At 35.2% G+C, this 18,614-nt stretch overlaps 2 protein-coding genes across 2 annotated transcripts; one reads left to right on the top strand and one right to left on the bottom strand.

Annotated features, from left to right (window-relative positions):
• The first annotated feature begins 1,663 nt into the window (after positions 1-1,663).
• Positions 1,664-8,773, top strand: VHA-A (vacuolar ATP synthase subunit A). The gene is made up of 20 exons (XM_011034755.1): positions 1,664-1,978; positions 2,627-2,753; positions 2,957-3,012; positions 3,101-3,157; positions 3,363-3,474; positions 3,567-3,604; positions 3,736-3,837; positions 4,169-4,225; positions 4,323-4,394; positions 4,479-4,580; positions 4,675-4,737; positions 4,818-4,950; positions 5,527-5,633; positions 6,118-6,312; positions 6,808-6,894; positions 7,034-7,138; positions 7,614-7,711; positions 7,833-7,911; positions 8,175-8,263; positions 8,365-8,773. The coding sequence occupies exons 1-20, from the start codon at positions 1,901-1,903 to the stop codon at positions 8,477-8,479; spliced, it is 1,872 nt and encodes a 623-aa protein (XP_011033057.1). The 5' UTR covers positions 1,664-1,900; the 3' UTR covers positions 8,480-8,773.
• Positions 8,774-10,211: 1,438 nt separating this feature from the next.
• On the bottom strand, positions 10,212-15,234 carry LOC105131675 (7-dehydrocholesterol reductase-like). The gene is made up of 13 exons (XM_011034754.1): positions 14,875-15,234; positions 14,180-14,402; positions 13,972-14,027; positions 13,638-13,740; positions 13,480-13,545; positions 12,991-13,104; positions 12,182-12,308; positions 11,876-11,976; positions 11,375-11,500; positions 11,223-11,287; positions 11,027-11,108; positions 10,862-10,944; positions 10,212-10,704 (listed from the first exon to the last, which is right to left on the bottom strand). Exons 1-13 carry the CDS (start codon positions 15,180-15,182, stop codon positions 10,638-10,640), a joined length of 1,521 nt encoding a protein of 506 aa, XP_011033056.1. The 5' UTR covers positions 15,183-15,234; the 3' UTR covers positions 10,212-10,637.
• Between the last annotated feature and the right edge of the window lie 3,380 nt (positions 15,235-18,614).

The following is an 18,614-nucleotide window of genomic DNA, read 5'->3' as shown; positions in this document are numbered from 1 at the left end:
TATTATCAAATATAAAAAAATATTTTATTTTTTTAGAATTTATATTTTTTTAAAAATTATTTTCTGAAAATAAATAAAGATTAAATTATTTTATAACAGTATGATGCGGCGAGTGTGTGAGTTCCATGGACTGGGAGAACATTGGTGATAGAGCAGAAAAACGGCCTTCTGCCCCTTTTGCTCCGGGCGTCATTGTGTGGGCGAGGCCCGACTAAACCCTATGTTGCCCGACTAAACGATCTTAATTTATAATTGCCGTTTCGCTTCATAAGTTCAAAAAACGCCACATCTCATCCTGACTTCCGCAGTATTATGTGTATTAATAAATGGGAATGATGTGTATGTTGACAAACTAAACCCGTACGTGTCGCCCTCACCTTGGCTTTGTCCAGGGACCTTCTGGTCCATTCATCTATTTCACGAAATGGCCTCGAAGTTTCCATTCCATCTTAATTTGTCTTGTGCCGCTAAAACCATTTCTTTCGGGTAATCAACCCATTTACAACTACCTCGACTAGAGGTCTTGGAAGGCCATGAAACTAATCATATGATCTTGCAGAATTACATAAAGTTAACAGTACAACTTCTTTTCCCATTTTGTTCATACCTTGGAAGGCCATGATTTCTGCAAGACATGGTTTAAATTCCATTTTTCTCAGTATAGAATTGTTTGACTTTCTGTTGGAAAAATCTTTAAACAAGGAGACTGAGTTGCTGCGGATATTTTTATTGGGCATTTAAATTTGATTTTTTAAAATTGTTATGTTTTTAATTTGTTGATATTAAAAATAAAAAAATATATCATTAACATATTTTTCTAAATAAAATATACTTTAAAAAACAACCATATATATTTTTTTTTCAAAACAACACGGTAAAAAATGAGAGAAATAACACAATTCAAAACTAACACAAGAAGATAACATGGTTTGACGAAGACTGGAATTTGAGGCTGGGCTGTTTTACTGGTATCTCTGCTCGCCGCCATAAAAAACACAAGCCATCAACACTCAACGCAATTAATAATTAACACTCAATCATAATTCACATCATATTTTAATTAAATTTAACCCAAACTAAATTTATAATTACTCATAAAAATGTATTATTTTTTAAAATAAAATTTGAACCATGATGTTCTTTTTATATTGCGCTCCTTAAAAAAACTCTAAAAACTAATGCTAATTAAAGTAATAAGCAACCAATAATAAAATTATTATTATTTTCACTCATAAAAATGAGAAATTTACGGTTCTCAAGGAGTTAATTCATGTTTGTCCATTTTTTCAAATAGATAAAAAAAATTATAATTAAAAATATTCTTATCATTTGTTTTACAAATTATAATTTTTCTTGACATATAACTTTTTTCAAGATAAATTAAAGAAATAACCAATAAAATACTCCTAAATACTCCCCTACCACCATAATTGTTTTTTTTTTAAAAAACCAATAACTTTTGATTTTTTATATTTTTTCGAAACCCATGCGATGAGATGACATCTCTTATCTGTTATATCTTTTAAAACAAATAAATAAATAAATGCATCCAAAACAAAAAGGTCAGCATTAATGACTGTAGAGCCGCGTCCATCTCGGGTTCGCACTGACATGGCAATTATCTAAACAGGTAGCGCTACATTATTACAGTACACCAAAAGCACCATATCATTATCCGCCACCCGTGGCAATTCATTACAAATCCTGGTGTCTTCTGCTGCGGTTGCCCTCTCTCCCCCTCTCCCCATCAAAAAATTAATCAATAAAAATTAAAATCCAACCCTTCTTCTTCCCTCTCTGTCATCTGCTTTTACCAAATCAATTCGATTGAAACCTTAGGGTTTTGAATCGATACTTAGATCCTGTACACTCTCTCTGCATCATTTTTCTCCGAGAGAAAATGCCGTCAGTGTACGGAGCTCGATTGACCACATTCGAAGATTCTGAGAAGGAGAGCGAGTATGGATACGTTCGTAAGGTAGATGATACCTTTCCATTTCTTTTTCTCATACAATAATTAATCATATAGATCGAATTTATTTTCTGATTTTGATTCAACTCATCTGATGATCTGTTTCTGTTTATTTACTGTCGTCAGATCGAGTTCTTTGATTTATCTGAAATTGATATCGCCTTGAATTTTGATCCGTTAGATCTGTTTTTAATTGTTGTGATCCGTTGAGATATGATTGCTATTGTTAGTTTTCTAGTGATCTTATTTGTCTAGTTGATGTTTTTAACATAATGGTAGAGAAGTCGAGAAGCTCTGGAATGCTAAACAGGCCTGTGTAAGTGGTTGCCAGCATTTCAATGCTGTGCGTTTTGGACTTATAAAAACTGAATTTAACTGTTTGTGTTATTACTCGAACCAGTAAAATAAAGCTTATGCAGATAAAAAATGGATAGAAATAAGATACGAATTGTTCTATTTGTACAGTGTGTCTGTTGGCTCATTTGTTTGGATTAGGATTTAGTTGTTATATTTCTAGGATTTGAGCAACTTATCGCGATGCTTGATTTTTAGTTCAACTTAGTTTGTTAATGAACCTAATATAATTCTGATTTGGTTTGTTAGGTTAAATGGTTTTCCTGGTTTTGTCTGACTAATTTGATATGGTTTTCATAGGTATCAGGGCCTGTTGTGGTTGCAGATGGTATGGCTGGTGCAGCTATGTATGAACTGGTCCGTGTTGGCCATGACAATCTAATTGGTGAAATTATTCGTTTGGAAGGACATTCTGCAACAATCCAAGGTTATTCACTAATGCGAGTTCTAGAATTCTTCTTTTCGTTCACCATCCTTGTCATTTTTTAGCATTTTAGTTGATCGATGTTATTTATCTGCTCTGCTCACTCTTGATTCCCCTTTCTGTAAAACGGAAAAGAAATGCTTTTCTTTGTTTTTGTTCTGAGGTGCTTGAAATGGACATGAATGTTTCTGTTCTTTACATGTCAGTGTATGAGGAAACAGCTGGTTTGATGGTGAACGACCCTGTTCTTCGGACGCACAAGGTGATCTCACTATCTTGTTATGTTATTTTTTTTTTCTAGATGTGTATTGTGACTGCATCAGCTCATAAACTGTATGTTGATCTTACAGCCATTATCCGTAGAGCTGGGACCGGGAATACTGGGGAATATTTTTGATGGAATTCAGGTTTGACAGCACTTTCTTTATTGTCAATTTGTGATTAATTAGAATTACGTTTAGTTTTCTGTTAATCATAAGTTCCTTTTCTAAAGCCTTTAAGTTTAACTTTGCTCTTGCTTTATCAAAAAGAAAAAAATGAAGTTTATGGTTTGCTTTCTCGCTTGCAGTATATAGTGGTTAACCTTTCACCTACATTTTCTTATCTTAACAGAGGCCTCTAAAAACCATTGCAAGAATATCAGGTGATGTCTATATTCCTCGTGGTGTCTCTGTTCCAGCCCTTGATAAAGACACACTCTGGGAATTTCAGCCCAAGAAAATAGGTAATGGCTGGAATGTTGTTGACAAATGACAAAGGTCTTTCCAATTTTTTATGTTGAATTCCTCTAACTTCAGTTATACTTGATGTTGGCAGGCGAGGGAGATCTTGTGACTGGTGGAGATTTGTATGCTGTAAGCTTTATATTTTAACCTTTTTTTTTGCAGGTCTCCTTTAAAAATGTGTACTTTTAACGTTTTGTTTATTATTTATCTATTTTTGTGTGGTCTAACATTGGAATTTGTGTGAATATTTTGCTATGCAGACTGTATATGAGAACACTCTAATGCAACATCATGTTGCACTCCCTCCTGATGCCATGGGGAAAGTCACTTACATTGCACCTCCTGGTCAATATTCATTGAAAGTTCGCTTCTTTCCCTTACATTAAAATGATAATTGCACAAGAATGCATCTGCTTTCCCTTTTTTTTTCTTGTTTGATACATATCATACAGCCCAGTTCTTACTTGTTGCATATAACATTGGCACCGATTTAAATGAGTTTTTCTGTATGCTGAACTTGGGAAGTACTAGCAATAATCTGAATCTGGATTAATGGAATTATTAACATTCTTCAGCCTTCTTGGTTGTAGTTACCTTTAGTTGTGATTCATATTTATGTGAATTCTTTGTAACATATAAACTGCACATTGATGTTTCTTATGGAGATCTGTATGTTGAATTGTGTTTTTGTAGGACACTGTGCTGGAGCTTGAGTTCCAGGGTGTAGTAAAGCAATTTACCATGCTTCAGGTTTGTAACTTGTAGCCAAACTTTCAGTGAATCAAGATGCTTTAATCCAAAGTTAATTTTTTTTTTTTCATTTGCTATGTGCTTCTTCTTTATGCAGACTTGGCCAGTACGTACACCAAGACCAGTTGCATCAAAGCTCGCTGCTGATACCCCTCTACTTACTGGGCAGGTGCTTGCTTACATTCGTTGGTTTTCTCATCTATTGCTTTCACACTTTGTAACTTGAGTTCCCAATGACTTTGTTGTGTTTCAGCGTGTCCTTGATGCCCTTTTCCCCTCAGTTCTTGGTGGGACTTGTGCCATACCTGGTGCATTTGGCTGTGGGAAGACTGTCATTAGTCAAGCTCTTTCCAAGGTGAAACTTGTCAATTCATTGTGGAGCTAACACTGCTTTGTGATGTTGGGTTAGTTTGGCTGATTCATTACTAAATGTTTGTTTGTGCACGCAGTATTCTAACTCCGATACCGTTGTGTATGTGGGCTGTGGAGAAAGAGGAAATGAAATGGCAGAGGTATACTAGTCTCTCAGTTTACGCATCAATGCTCTTTTATGGTTTTTGAGATTTTTAATTTAGAGTAATCTATTGCTCAGGTGCTCATGGATTTTCCACAATTGACCATGACTTTGCCTGATGGCCGTGAAGAGTCTGTCATGAAGCGTACAACCCTTGTAGCCAACACTTCTAACATGCCTGTCGCTGCTCGTGAGGCTTCAATTTATACAGGTAACTCCGTTTCTTTTTCAGTAAATATTAAGCAGATTAGAGAATGATATGAAGAGTTATCTCTGAAGCGTAAAGTTCTATTTTTTTGTTCCTATTCTTTCTTGTTGGTATTTTAAGAATTTTAGAGTTACAGAAAATTTCTGTGTGGTTTTATTAATTAAGAGCTGGTGCTTTTTGAAGGCACACATCAGTTAATGGTAGTGATTTTTTGTAATGCATGAAAAGAGGGTAATTTTTATTATATCAGATTTACTGTCACAAGCCTTCTGTTGGAGAAGGAGCTCCCTTTTGAAAGACATGTAGTATTCTGAGGAAATAAATGGTTGCAATTTAGGGAATGCAACTCACCCTACCATGCATGTATGGGTTGCAGACTTAGGACTATTTAGACCATGTGCAATGGATCAAAGAAAAAATTTCTAACTGTAATTTTATTGCTTAAGCTAACAGTTACATGGTTGCAGTTGATTTGCTTGAATTTGAAAATTCTATATGTTAGATTCATTTAATGTTGATAATATTTTGTCTCATCGAATGGTTTGTGATGATGCTCTTCAACTTGTGGGCCGTTCTCAGGAATCACTATAGCTGAATACTTCCGAGATATGGGCTACAACGTGAGCATGATGGCAGATTCAACATCTCGTTGGGCAGAAGCATTGCGTGAAATTTCTGGACGGCTGGTTAGCCTCTACCAACATTTATCTCAATGCCTTTGAAGATTTTTCTAGTGCTTCATATATTAGTGTCTGATATATGATACTGGCAGTGTTGATCTCTTTGTCTGGACTGTCTCTTTTCTTGCTAGGATGCCTTAGCTTGCCTATCATCTGCAACCATCATTACCCAAAATATTATTTTTCTGTTTGCTAGATTTGTAGAAACTAGATATAGTTAGAGTACTTGACAGTTGGTTCTAATATCTTATCAGGCACTGGCTTCCAAAAAGATTGGTGACATCTTCAGTTACTGATATTGATTAGAAATATACTGTCCTCGTTATTGATTCTTTGGATAGTGTTTTTCTTTAGATGATGTTTTTATTAGACAAATGGATTAGCATTGTTAATTATGATCTATTATGTTAATTCTTTCGTGCACACTGCGAAATTTGTTTGTATCCCACTCAGATGAACTCTAATTGCATGTTCTTAATTATATTTGCAGGCAGAAATGCCTGCTGATAGTGGATATCCTGCTTATCTGGCAGCACGTTTGGCCTCGTTTTATGAACGTGCTGGAAAAGTAAAATGTCTTGGTTCACCAGAGCGTACAGGTAGTGTCACAATTGTTGGTGCAGTTTCCCCACCAGGAGGTGATTTCTCAGATCCTGTTACTTCTGCTACCCTCAGCATTGTACAGGTAATTATAATTACAGACTATGTTTACTACAGTTCATACTAGAAGCAATTAGCAACGGAGATTGCTGAGACAAAACAGAGAGTCAAGTCTTTTTTGCTGAGACCACAAGCTAAAATTTTTGAATTTTGTTTTGAGAAGTTTGAAATAATCTGTTACAGTAAGCAGACTTTTTTTTCTTAATTGTTCCTGATTAATAATAGGACAAGAAAAATAAATTTCTACACTAAAAGGAAAAGCCATAGAAATACTTATGTTTAATTAATTAAGTCAACTTGATGGTGGCAAAATTACTGATCAAAAAACTGGAAAGCATATCCTAGGCCCAAAAATGATTCTGCTTCAGTAATCAGGGTAAATTTTAAATCCAAGCACGAATAACTGAAGTCAAGCAGTTTGGAAAATGAATTTGTTCTATCTTGATGTCATTTTGAGTTATTTTTCTCCGAAAGTTATTTTTTGGTTAAAATGAGGTGTGATTCATTTGTACTTTTGTAGGTCTTCTGGGGTTTGGACAAGAAACTTGCACAAAGGAAACATTTCCCTTCTGTAAACTGGCTTATTTCCTACTCTAAGTACTCGGGGGTATGTTTGCAGTTTTTTTTGCAAGCTTTTGTTTTTCTTTTGAAAGAAAAATTGTTGGATGCTTATTGGAGGATCATGGCTTTGTATATTCTATGCAACCTGTTCGTGTTTTATTAGGCTGTTATGCTTTTGTTGTCAGGCATTGGAGTCATTCTATGAGCGATTTGATCCAGATTTTATCAACATCAGGACAAAGGCACGTGAAGTACTCCAAAGAGAAGATGACTTGAACGAGATTGTCCAAGTATGTTTTCTTATTTCAAAAATTTCCTCTTCTGGTTCCCTTAGGTCCTAGAAATATAGAATATGTGATTTACCCGGTAACCGTTGAAGAAATATATGGATGAATTCTGTGAGCTATATGATGGGTTTGTTGTTTCAGTTTTACATTTGCTCTTGAACCTTAATTGTAAGAGAACTCATCATCTCCTGTCCTTAATTGGTTGATACTGCAAATTTTAATTTGGCATATAAGAATTTGGTGGAGATTGATCACCTTTGGCTTTTATGATACTGTAGATTCCCATGGAATTATCTTGACTTTCACTATCATTGAACTGTTATTTTTTTCTCTACCCCACCCTTTGAGGCACATTTTGTGCAACACTATGATCCTTTCTACCTTGCTTTTGTCTTGTAACTAGTTGTGAAGTTGAAAGTAAAAGAGGTGTTTTTACCTGCTTGTGAGTAAATATCCTTGGCTTTCTGGATCATTGCAGCTTGTTGGAAAGGATGCTTTAGCTGAAGGAGATAAGATTACCCTGGAGACAGCAAAGCTTTTGAGGGAGGACTATCTTGCTCAGAATGCATTTACTCCGTATGCCCCAACCTCTTTACTTGATCTTTTCTATAATCCATCTTTTTTGGCATTTAAGATTTTGATTAAACTCATAGTTATGCAGTCCTCATGCTTGAGTGTATGTTTGTGTGGCTTGCAGATATGACAAGTTCTGTCCTTTCTACAAGTCTGTTTGGATGATGCGCAACATAATTCATTTCTACAATTTGGCCAATCAGGTAATTTAACCCCCCTCCCCTCTGTTATTCTATGTCCTGTCCAGGGAATTTACTAGGGAGGGCTGTGAAACTCTGGCAGATGTCGGCTGGACTTGAATCATGTACAAGTTGCTCATTGTCTTTAAGAGAGCAACTTGGGCATCCATCTTTTATCTGTTTTGTTACTCTTTCAGTTTCGTTAAGTCGAAGTTCATCTCACAACGTGTAGAAGACTGTATGATTTGATATGGATCTTTGATGAACATGTTTGCAATTCGATACAGGCTGTTGAGAGAGGGGCGGGCATGGATGGTCAGAAGATAACATACAGCCTTATCAAGCATCGGTTGGGAGATCTCTTCTATCGTTTAGTGTAAGTGTACATAGTTCTACCAATAATCCTCTTTGCAAAGTTAATGCTTATGGAAATCCACAATAATTGCTTTCTGATACTGTCATCTGTCAATGTTGCAGGTCTCAAAAATTCGAGGATCCAGCAGAAGGGGAAGCAGCACTTGTGGGAAAATTCAGCAAGTTGCATGAGGATTTGACTGGCGGCTTCCGTGCCTTGGAGGACGAGACTCGTTGATTTAGGCGTTCCAGATTTTGGTTATTTATTTACGGAGTCTGGCAGCTCGAAACCAGCACTTGATCTAGTTGGATTCGTTTGTCTATGAAGGATCAGTGTTGTTGCATTCCTTCATCCCACTTTTGCGGTGCTTGCCTTATGGGATGTGATAGCTAGTGTAATTTGTTATTCAAAGCGGAGACAGTCAGACTAAAACCGTGCCTTGTTTATTTATGCAATAAGGCTTGTTTGTGTTCAGGCAGTGTCAATTTGTATGATTTAATTTATCATAAATAAAAGAATCTTGTCTTATCCCTAATTACTCATTGAATTGTACTTGTGATACGAAGGCTCAAGTCTTGGTCATGGCAGAGGCATGCCTCTTGCAATGTCTTTTGACGAAGGCCTTGTGGCACAGGCTTGCGCAGCAAATAGATTCTTGGGACGCTACCACCCTGAAATTTCTTACGATTTTTATACAACTCAGTACCATGGGCTGTGCACAGGCTTTAAGAAGAACCGATAACTTGATTTAGGATTTACCATCATGCTTTAAGAAGATCCCGTATCCTTCTATGCCCGGATGGGTGGAGGGCTTCATGGCCGGTTTGTTTGAGCTCTTTCAATCCTTCCTTCAACCCATCACAGTGACGATGAGATTGGCTATGGCCACTTTGTCATGCGCAACAACGGACTTCGGCAACTAACATGTGAGACGCCGGTATCTTCACCACGACACCATCAAGCTTAGCCCTTAACTCCATCCAACAACCTCTCTCTGGCAAACCCCCAATCCACTCATCATCATACCCCATCTCCTTTTTCGCCAACTCCAATTCCCACCACTAATGGAGTATGCACTGTCCCACTCCTTATCCCTCTCTCTTGTCCACCCCCATTCATCTCTGTGCCTCCACTCTTATCCCTAGCCGCCTTCGCATATATAAAGCACCAACCCCTTTTGGCCCGTTAATCTTATGTCCACTCAACGACATCAAAACTCACATCCCACTGATCCACATCAACCAGTATCTTCCCCAACACTTGGGCCGCATCTGTATGAAACAGCACATTAAACTCCCTACAGTTTCTTCTCCTTGTAAAACTTCATAACCTCTTTAATAGAAATATTATTCAACTCCATCGCTCCTGATGTGAAAACGATTTCCTTTTGCGACGCGCCGATTAAGTCAGCTATTTGGGAGCGGGCGGTCTCCACGGCTTGATCGGATTCCCAACCGTAGAGGTGCGTGCGTGAGTGAGGGTTGCCGTAGCGAGCGAGTTAGTATGGGAGCATGGCGTCCAGCATCCTGGGGTCCACCGGTGATGTTGCTTGCATGTCGAGGTAGAGTGGCCGTGCTGAGATCTTCTAGCCTTTCAAAGCCATAGCTTCGTCATTTTGTGTTGGGGGTGCGGTTGCTATTGCCGCCGCGATGGAGGGAGGAAGCTAGAAGCTTTGAAGCCATTGCTTTAATGTATTTGAGGATTGAGTTCGTGTTTATTTATGATGCGGCAAGGGAGACAGATATTTTACACCTATTTCGCCTAGACCCCTCCCTGTACCAGAAGTAGTTACAATAGCAACCTGTACAGGGTAAAAACAACTTGTAAAGTTTTCAGGCTCAATCTGAGTTCTGATCCAGTTTAGGCTTTGGGTTACTGAGATGAGCGCCCGCGCGTGCGCGCACACACACAATTTACATCCCCAGAATGTGGAAACAATCTTTCAAACCCTTATCTGGAGAACAAAAACACTGGCAAATGAGTGAGGTGTTGATGATTTCGCCATGCCAGGGCACAGTTATATGATAGTAGCAATAATTCAACCACACCAAAAAAGCAATGGCTACCAACCCAATCACTTGAAGAAACCAAAAAGATAATGTTAACATCCCACCAGTTTGCAAGCAAACACATTACATTTTATGACATCCCCTCAGAAAGCAATCCTCCCTTTCAATCTCGCAGAAAGAGGAGAGACATGGACAGTGGGAACCAAAAATACGTTGTACATTAAACAGCAAGACTCACACCTTGCCAAAATATTAAAATCACTTAAACAAGAGTTATACAGTTCAAGCGGAATAATCGTGCGTTGCATTCTCGAGTTCACCACCAGATATAAACAGGCACAGTATATCAATTCAATGCGAGCTGTGGTACAACTACAAGAGATGTCTTAGTAGATTCCCGGAACAATCCGGTAGCGGACCCTCTCACAGTACAATCTCCAGTACTTTCCGTATCTGCAACCAGGTGGTCGTCAAATTTTATTTCATCTGTCAAACATATCAGAATCCAACTATGTGTCTAGCAGTACAGATGACATTTTTTAAGATTATGTTCAGCAATTCTATCTGTAGGCCATCCAAATAAGAATACAAGTCAAGAAACAGTGCTTACTTGGATCCACATCGATCATCATCCCTCTTAGCTCGGTCAAACAGAAGGATGGTTAGAAATATCACATAGAAATAGGGTAGAAACTGCACAAGCAAACAAAGTTATCAGTAGCGTGTCCACAGGACTTCATGAATTGAGAAAGTACTCCTATATTCAAATGCTTACATGATTAAAAAGAGCCGGGACAGTCCAGAAAAAAGCAGCCAGTATTTCAGGTACATAATGGAAATGACGAGATAAGCCCCACCTGCAAAATCCAGGATACAAAATCTCAGCCGAATATAGCCCTGTGGATACAACAAGATGGAACGAATGCTGGGTAAAAATAATCTTGACAGCAACTGTGTCCAACAATACTTACCATCCTGAAGTCAAAAGGAGGCTTGTCTTTGTTTCCCCAGATGTTGTCGTGTATGAGGCCACAATCTGTTAAAAATTAGAATGTATTGTGCCTCTTACTCATGGTTGAAAATTATACATCATGTAAATATAAGGGATATATCACCAGATCACCTTTGATGGAGCCTTTCCCCAGACCAAACATTTGCCATCTGTTCTGCGAAATTCCTGCCTTTGCCTGTCACAGTCATAATTGACATATATGGAGAGAACGCCTGCTGCTAGGATATAGAGTGCAAGCTGGAGAAATAGGAGGGAAATGGTTAGAATAAAGTATATCAAGGGATATAGGACTTTGCTTGTTTTTCTATTTCATGACTCTAGCAATCAAGCATTTATGCTCCTAATTGGATTTGAATATTGCCTTAGGGTAGCACTTCAATTGTAAATTGATGGGTGCTTTTATTTTCCTACTTTTGAACTGAAATGTAAATCTGCAACACTTTTTTCTTGGGCAGAAGGACCATAAATCGATATCTTTCACTATTGAATTTCAACTCGAAGTTTTTCCTAAAAAATTCCACTCCAATTCAAAACACGGAGCTTAAAGCAAAGAGAATGGCTGAAGACAGGGCAGTTAAATTGGAAATCAAATAGATGAAAACAGCAAAGAACCTGAAGTCCAAGGTTCACAGGATGGTTAACAAGGTACATGCCCGGAGAAGTATACACAGATGGAACCCATACTAAGCATCCCCAACAAATATAAAATCCAGCTGCCAAATCCCAGAAGAGGAATAAGCATAATGAAAATAACCATCAAAACGAAAGATCTGGATAAAAATTCAAAAGCTCCTTTGACAGTGACACACACTAGAATTTTCAAAAAAAGAAAAAGAAAAAGAAAAGATAAACACCTTAAAATTGCAAATAAAAATACATTTCAAAAAAATAAATGAATGAACTAGAGAATATGTAAACCTCGATCATGTGCAATGTCCATTGTGTTCCAGTAGCCAACTTCCCACCAAAAAAACTTTGTGATGTACACCAGCATCAATATTGTATTTACAAGCATGGAATCAGCTACTTTCCCATTCTGCTCATACTGATAGAATACCAAAAAAGTGCATTTTAAGATTTATATTCATGCGATTATACATGCAAAACTTGAATTAGAAACTTTATAACAAATGAGTTGAATTACACATATTGCATGTATAAAGTAAAAACAACCTTCAGTGACGAGAAAAGCACAAAAGCATTTTTATGATAGTAGCCTCAGGCCACCGAAATAATGAATTGACAATCACATATTCAACATGTAGCACTGGTTCCATGAGGCATAATAGAAGAGTTAAACACAATTTTTTCAGAAATTGGGAGCTCATCCATTTCTCCAGAAAGGAACTTGCACTCAAAACACAGCCCATTATATAGCATTTAGGTTTGGGATTTGGCTATCCAATAATTATTACATTCTTAAATTTCCACTTGTCAACAAGGAATAAGCTTATAGCTAAGAGATTGGAAAATTGCTAGTTGCTACCCCTATCAGAATGAGTATTTCATCAAGAAAGAACATTTGAGCAATGCATCAAAGAAGTAATGTCTAACTAAATTTTAATCATGACCTGATACAAAAAAAAAAAAAAGGATGCTTCTATCAACCAAAAGACAGGATTTAACCTCTTCACTGTAGAATTTGATTCATCTTATAATCAGCATGTATACAATCCCAAGCTTACAATATCAGTATTGTACTAAAAAGAAACAAGAACATCATTTACCTGCTTAATGCAATAGGTCAATGCCAGAACAGCCCAAGACATCATCCCAAATCTGCAGTTTGTGAAAACTTTGATGTCGAAGTTCTTTCCAATTCGAGGATACAGCTCCATACCCTGCGAACAGAAAAGGAGACCTTTATAATAGCGAGGCCTAGACTACAATAGAGCCATATAGGAATTTGAGTGACTAAACAAAAAGCACCATATCAAGTGGGAAGGCAAAACAATAGTTTAATAATTGTTTTACCAAAGCCTTCAGATGCCAGTCTATAAACTCATTGACGTGGTTCACAAATTTGGAAAGAAGAAGCTTAAATTTGAGTTGCTGGCTAAAACAAAGAAGATTGGTGGATTTTTAATTTAAGCTTCTTCCCCTCGGTTATATATCTGGCTAAATCTCCCTTTCCCCCCCATCAATCATGTTGCTTAATGACAAATAACGATAGTCACATGAGAAAAATGAAAGGTGTTGTAGAGTTATGAACTCACCCAATAGAAGTCGATTATTATGTTCCCAGATGAACCAGAATCAGTAGACGATGGAGCCAAATGGCCCTTCCAAATTATAATAAAAAATAAGAAAATCAGTAAGAGTTGTAGCAAAATAAATGTGAACCGAGGAAGGTTGCGTAATTACAAATCCTTACTTTTATGTATAAGAAAATACAGAAGACTAAGCTTCCGAAAATGAGAGCAGAAAATATTTCTCCCAAATGATCATAAACAATCGAGGGGTTGAATATACCAAACCTGAAGAATTAAAACAGAATAAGTATTAGGTGCACTCTATAATCATTTGTCACTCAGGTGAAATTGATCAGTACCAGTCAGAAGCAGCTTGTCTTACCCTCCAAAACCTTAAGTGCAAAGAATACCATGGTAGAATCTAAAAGAACTTTTTACTGATTATAACCCTTATTAACGAGTGTAAAGCTTATTGGAATTCTTAAACAAAAGGATGTTGGTGGAGAAAGTTCTCACCACCAAAGGCTGAGATAGGTAACCAAAGTCACTGTGTACGCTGCCATGCCATTCGCCTGCAACAACCACAGAAAGAAAGCTCATGACTGGAGCCATTCAGTATGTATTACGTAGCATAAACTTCAGTTTTCAATCTCCAGCTGTTATAATCAAACAACACAAGAAACAGTGTAGCAGTTTGATAAAGACAACATCATGTGAAAAGTACCTTGTAAACAGGTCGGTTTCCTTCAGGAGAGATTGGACCCTCGACCTTTTCTCCAGGTAAAAGAAGCTGCAGTGCAGCCTCAAATGCTGCATAACAAGCAATAATTTTCCAGGCAACTGCAGTAGGCCTTGGCCAAATGTTTATAAATCCTTGCAAGCCATGTTGCTTCAAGAAATCCCAAGTTTGACATACGGACCCATCAGCATGCACCATCGTGTACCATCTGCATTAGTTCGAAGATTCTAATTTTAACAACCACTTATTCTATCAATGAATCTATCCCTCCTTTTTCTTCCAAGCATTTTCTCATACACTAATCAAAATAGCACAATGCTAAAAAAAATCAATACATTATCGTCTTGAGACTTATCAAGATTTATAGCTTTTAATACTGCAGTAGTAAAAACGGTCTTTTCGCTGAATTTCGTTGAAGAAAGAAAAAGCAGCAATCTTGGGATTTCTTAAGCAGACTAATAAACTTGCATTAAAAAAGATCGAACTTTGACAAGCAATAATCTAAAGGTTTATTAAGATCTAAAACACCCCGGATAAAGTTTAAAAAAGATAGTAGCTTCATTTAGTATATCTATGGTGCTTTCTTTTCCAAACAATAGCCGATAACCAAAAAAAAAAAAAAACAGAGAGTAAAGAAACCAAGAATTGTCATATTCCAGAAGCAAAGAAAAAGGGCTCACAGTAGAATAACAAAAGGAGGGCAGAGAGTGAGAAGCGAGAGCACTGAAGCATAAGTAACCAGTGGCGAATGAACAGTTTTTGTTTCTGCCATTCTCTGCCTCTCTCTGAATTCTTGCTCACCTCCACTGAACAGAAACTGAAGTGGGTCTCCAAAGACGCCAGAAGTCTTGTGACCTACGATGAAGACTGAAGTGTGCGTGACTACTTGCTTAATTATTGCTTGACTTGGAAAAAGACTCTGCCTTTCTGATTTGTCCATTAAAAAAAAAGTCATGGTTTTGCCGGTGGTGCATGTGCCATTCACCATGTCCTTGAGAAAACTTGGGAATCTAACAAATTTCAACCATGATAATTTCTAGCCATTTCCAACATAAAAATAAAAATAAATAAATAATGATTTCTTGCCTTCACCCCGTTGCTATATGTTTTTTTAAAATGTATTTTCTTTTTATTGCGAAGAGAGCAACATGTGATAAAATTATCCATTTTGATGGATACCCATTTGATTTAAGATAGGTATGATGAACATTCTTCTTTTCCCAATACATAAACCAGGGGAAAAAAAATAAAACATGTTCCTGTCCTTCAAGAAACTCCAATCCAATTATATATATTGTTTTGATATTTTGTCAAATATATTTTTTCAACAATTACTTATTTAAAATAAAATTATTTGTTAAGTTTACATTTCTAATTTAAATTTTTATATTAAAATGTGCGTTTGAGTTATGATAAGATTTCATATTTATATTAACTTAATATCTAGTTTACATTGCGCGTTGTAAAATTATATTAATGGCGGAGAAATATATGATGATCAACCCTGCTTTTGGTTTTGGATACTACTCCACGATTCAGGTCGGGTCTAAACCCATTTGGTTTTGGTTTAAAGTTCAGATTCACAGAGCGGAGCGTGGTTGCATTACTGTCCCGGCTCAGGCTGCTCGAGTGTTCCTTGTGCCGGCAATATTCAAACTGTCTTCAGTGTCTGGTGGATCTTGAATATTAAAACAATTAATGAACACCAACCATATCCCCATCTCTAAGCATGGATGGGCCAACAAATGACTGGTCAGATCTGCAACACTTATAAACTCCTCACGGCAGCCTTTACTTCCTCCATTCTCAAACTCACAAGCTGTGCAAGAAAGCCCACGCAATGCCTTCATCATCTATCTTGTACTGGTCGAAATCATCAAAATGCATCAATTCCCGAATGAAACCAGTACAGGATCCCACCTGACCCTCAGGGGGGTCATCTGGAAAACAACCGGAAATAAAAGAACACTTTGTTTTGCTCGACATCTGTTTCTTCTTTCATGCGAAGATTGATTCCTGGGAATTATCGTCTTCTCTGCGAACATCACAGTCAGCTGCCCGTTACACTTGACATTTTGGGAGTCCTAATCTCTTTTGGGTTATTGCTTTGATGGTTGCCAGATTTTTCACTAATTTTACTTGATTTTGATAAGAATTAATTACATGTTCTCTAGGAGTTCCTTGCCTTCGCTGGTTTGGACTTGCTTTGATGAGGTGTTGTCTAAAAAGTAAATATTCTAATAAAAAAAGCTTGAAAAGAAAGATAGCGTGTTAGTCAAATAAAAACGCTATAATCAGAGAGATGTCTTATTATTTAAAATCGTTATATATATATTCATTCTTATTTTTTCTTGTTTTTATTAAACAAAGAACATGGAACAAAAAAAGTTATATTTTTTATGAAAAAACTATTAATAAGAAAAGGAGGGATTATACTATTAAATTACTTTGTTTTAATAGAATTAAAATTATTACTTTTCTTAATTAAATATTGATATATAATTAAATAAAAAATAAAATAAATTTCTTAATTTATATCTCGTAACTTTTCAATGTAATATTTAATTTTGTTACTATTAATAATTTATTAATATTTATTAATGTATATAATTATCAATTTATTTTATTATACACACATGTCAAATTTTAAGTTTACAATTAAAAATATTCTTGATATTAAATAAAATAATTAACAACACATAACTTGTAATTCAATCGTAGCATAGCACTTTAAATATCAAGAGCTTTTTTCTTCTTTTTTTTTCATTCAAGAAGTAGATTTAATTTTTTGATGCAGAAGATGGTCCAAAATCTCATTGACCATGAAGGGACAATTACAAAAAGTGTCATTTTTTATTTAAAAATATTATTAAAATTAATTTTTTAATATTTTTTTATTTATTAACAAAAAAACTAAAAAAAGTCTTTTTACGTAGCACTATTTATTAGAATAATATTTTGTATTTTATTTTAATATTTAATATTGAATTGATTGAAAATTAAACTTTATAATTTATTTTATTTGTTTTTTATTAAGTTATTTGGGCCTAATGATCCAATAATAATGTTTAACAGATTAACCCAAGTAAACTTTGGTCATTTTTATATTTTTTTTGAATTAATTTTTTTTTTAATTTTATCATTCAACATTAGGTTAGTTGAAAATTAAGTTTCATAATATGTTTTGATTTGTCTTTTTAGATTGATATCTTGATCTCATAATTAAGGTCACAAATTTTGATATTTTTATCCTAGTTAAATCAAATGGTTTTTTTCTTGGTTTTTTCTAAGAAGTTATCTCGATCTCTTGACCTGAATCACAAGTTTTTCAATATTGAATTTATTTTTTACTAGGTCATCCCTATCTCATCACCCAGGGCATGTGTTTGATAAATTAACCTCATTGATTCAATTTTTTTAATTGACTCCCCCCCTCTCCAATTTCATCATTTAATACTGTGTTTGATTTGAAATTAGATTTTATTATTTATTTTGATTTCCTTTTTATTATCCTGTCTGGATCTCATGACCTGATAATAATATTTAATAGGTTAACCCAAGTTTTCTTGACTCATTTTTACTTGAGTTGTTTTTTATGTTTTTTTAATTGATATTTTTTTTTGTTAATTTCATCCTTTATTATTGTGTTGATAAAGAATTAGAATTTATAATTTATTTTGATTTTTTAATAAAATTATCTATGTCTTATAACCTGAGTTGCGGGCATGACAGATTAATTTAGTTTTTTTAGGTATTTTTTTAATTGATTTTTTTTTAATTTCATCCTTAAATATTGGATTGATTGAGAATTAGATTTTATAATTTATTTTGATTTACTTTTTATAGGGTTATAATAGTATCATAACCCGGGTTGCAAAATTAGCAATTCTAACCCGGGTAAACCCAATTCAATATTATCATCTTAATATTAAAAAAAAAGCATCATTTGAAAATTTTTTAGTCAAATTATATTTTTACAAGTCATCCATGTTGTTTTTAAAACCGTAAAATTAACTTTCATGTAATTTAATTTTTCTTATTAAAAAATTTATTAACAACATTTAAATATTTTTCTTATATTCAAGAAAAAATCAAGGAGTTCCGTAGATTAAACATCTAGTCTAACCTAAAAACAAAATCTCCACGCCATCTTAACACTGCGAATACATTCAGACTTTTTAGAATGAAAGATTTTATCTTAGAATTTTACAAATACAAAAATTATTTAATGAATTTAATATAACAACATATATTTTATAAGATTGCATATCTATGATTATTTTTTGTATCTATAAAATCGTAAAACAATGGGTTAGGTAAGAGATTGAGTTAAATTTTGAGTTGTTTTGGTATGGAAATTTTGTTTGGAGTTTATATATATATATATATATATATATATATATATATATATATATATGTG

The sequence above is a fragment of the Populus euphratica genome, unplaced genomic scaffold (genome assembly GCF_000495115.2).
Source record: "Populus euphratica unplaced genomic scaffold, PopEup_1.0 scaffold24.1, whole genome shotgun sequence".
In the NCBI taxonomy this organism is placed as follows: domain Eukaryota; kingdom Viridiplantae; phylum Streptophyta; class Magnoliopsida; order Malpighiales; family Salicaceae; genus Populus; species Populus euphratica.
This window is presented reverse-complemented; position numbering and strand designations above follow the sequence as displayed.

Coding starts and splice junctions, on each gene's coding strand:
- VHA-A (XM_011034755.1), top strand. CDS start 1,901: ATGCCGTCAGTGTACGGAGCTCGATTGACCACATTCGAAGATTCTGAG. Junction 4,581..4,674: donor TTAGTCAAGCTCTTTCCAAG/GTGAAACTTGTC, acceptor TTGTGCACGCAG/TATTCTAACTCCGATACCGT. Junction 6,313..6,807: donor CTACCCTCAGCATTGTACAG/GTAATTATAATT, acceptor GTACTTTTGTAG/GTCTTCTGGGGTTTGGACAA.
- LOC105131675 (XM_011034754.1), bottom strand. CDS start 15,182: ATGGTGAATGGCACATGCACCACCGGCAAAACCATGACTTTTTTTTTA. Junction 13,546..13,637: donor GTATTTTCTTATACATAAAA/GTAAGGATTTGT, acceptor ATAATTTGGAAG/GGCCATTTGGCTCCATCGTC. Junction 10,945..11,026: donor TCCCGGCTCTTTTTAATCAT/GTAAGCATTTGA, acceptor TTGCTTGTGCAG/TTTCTACCCTATTTCTATGT.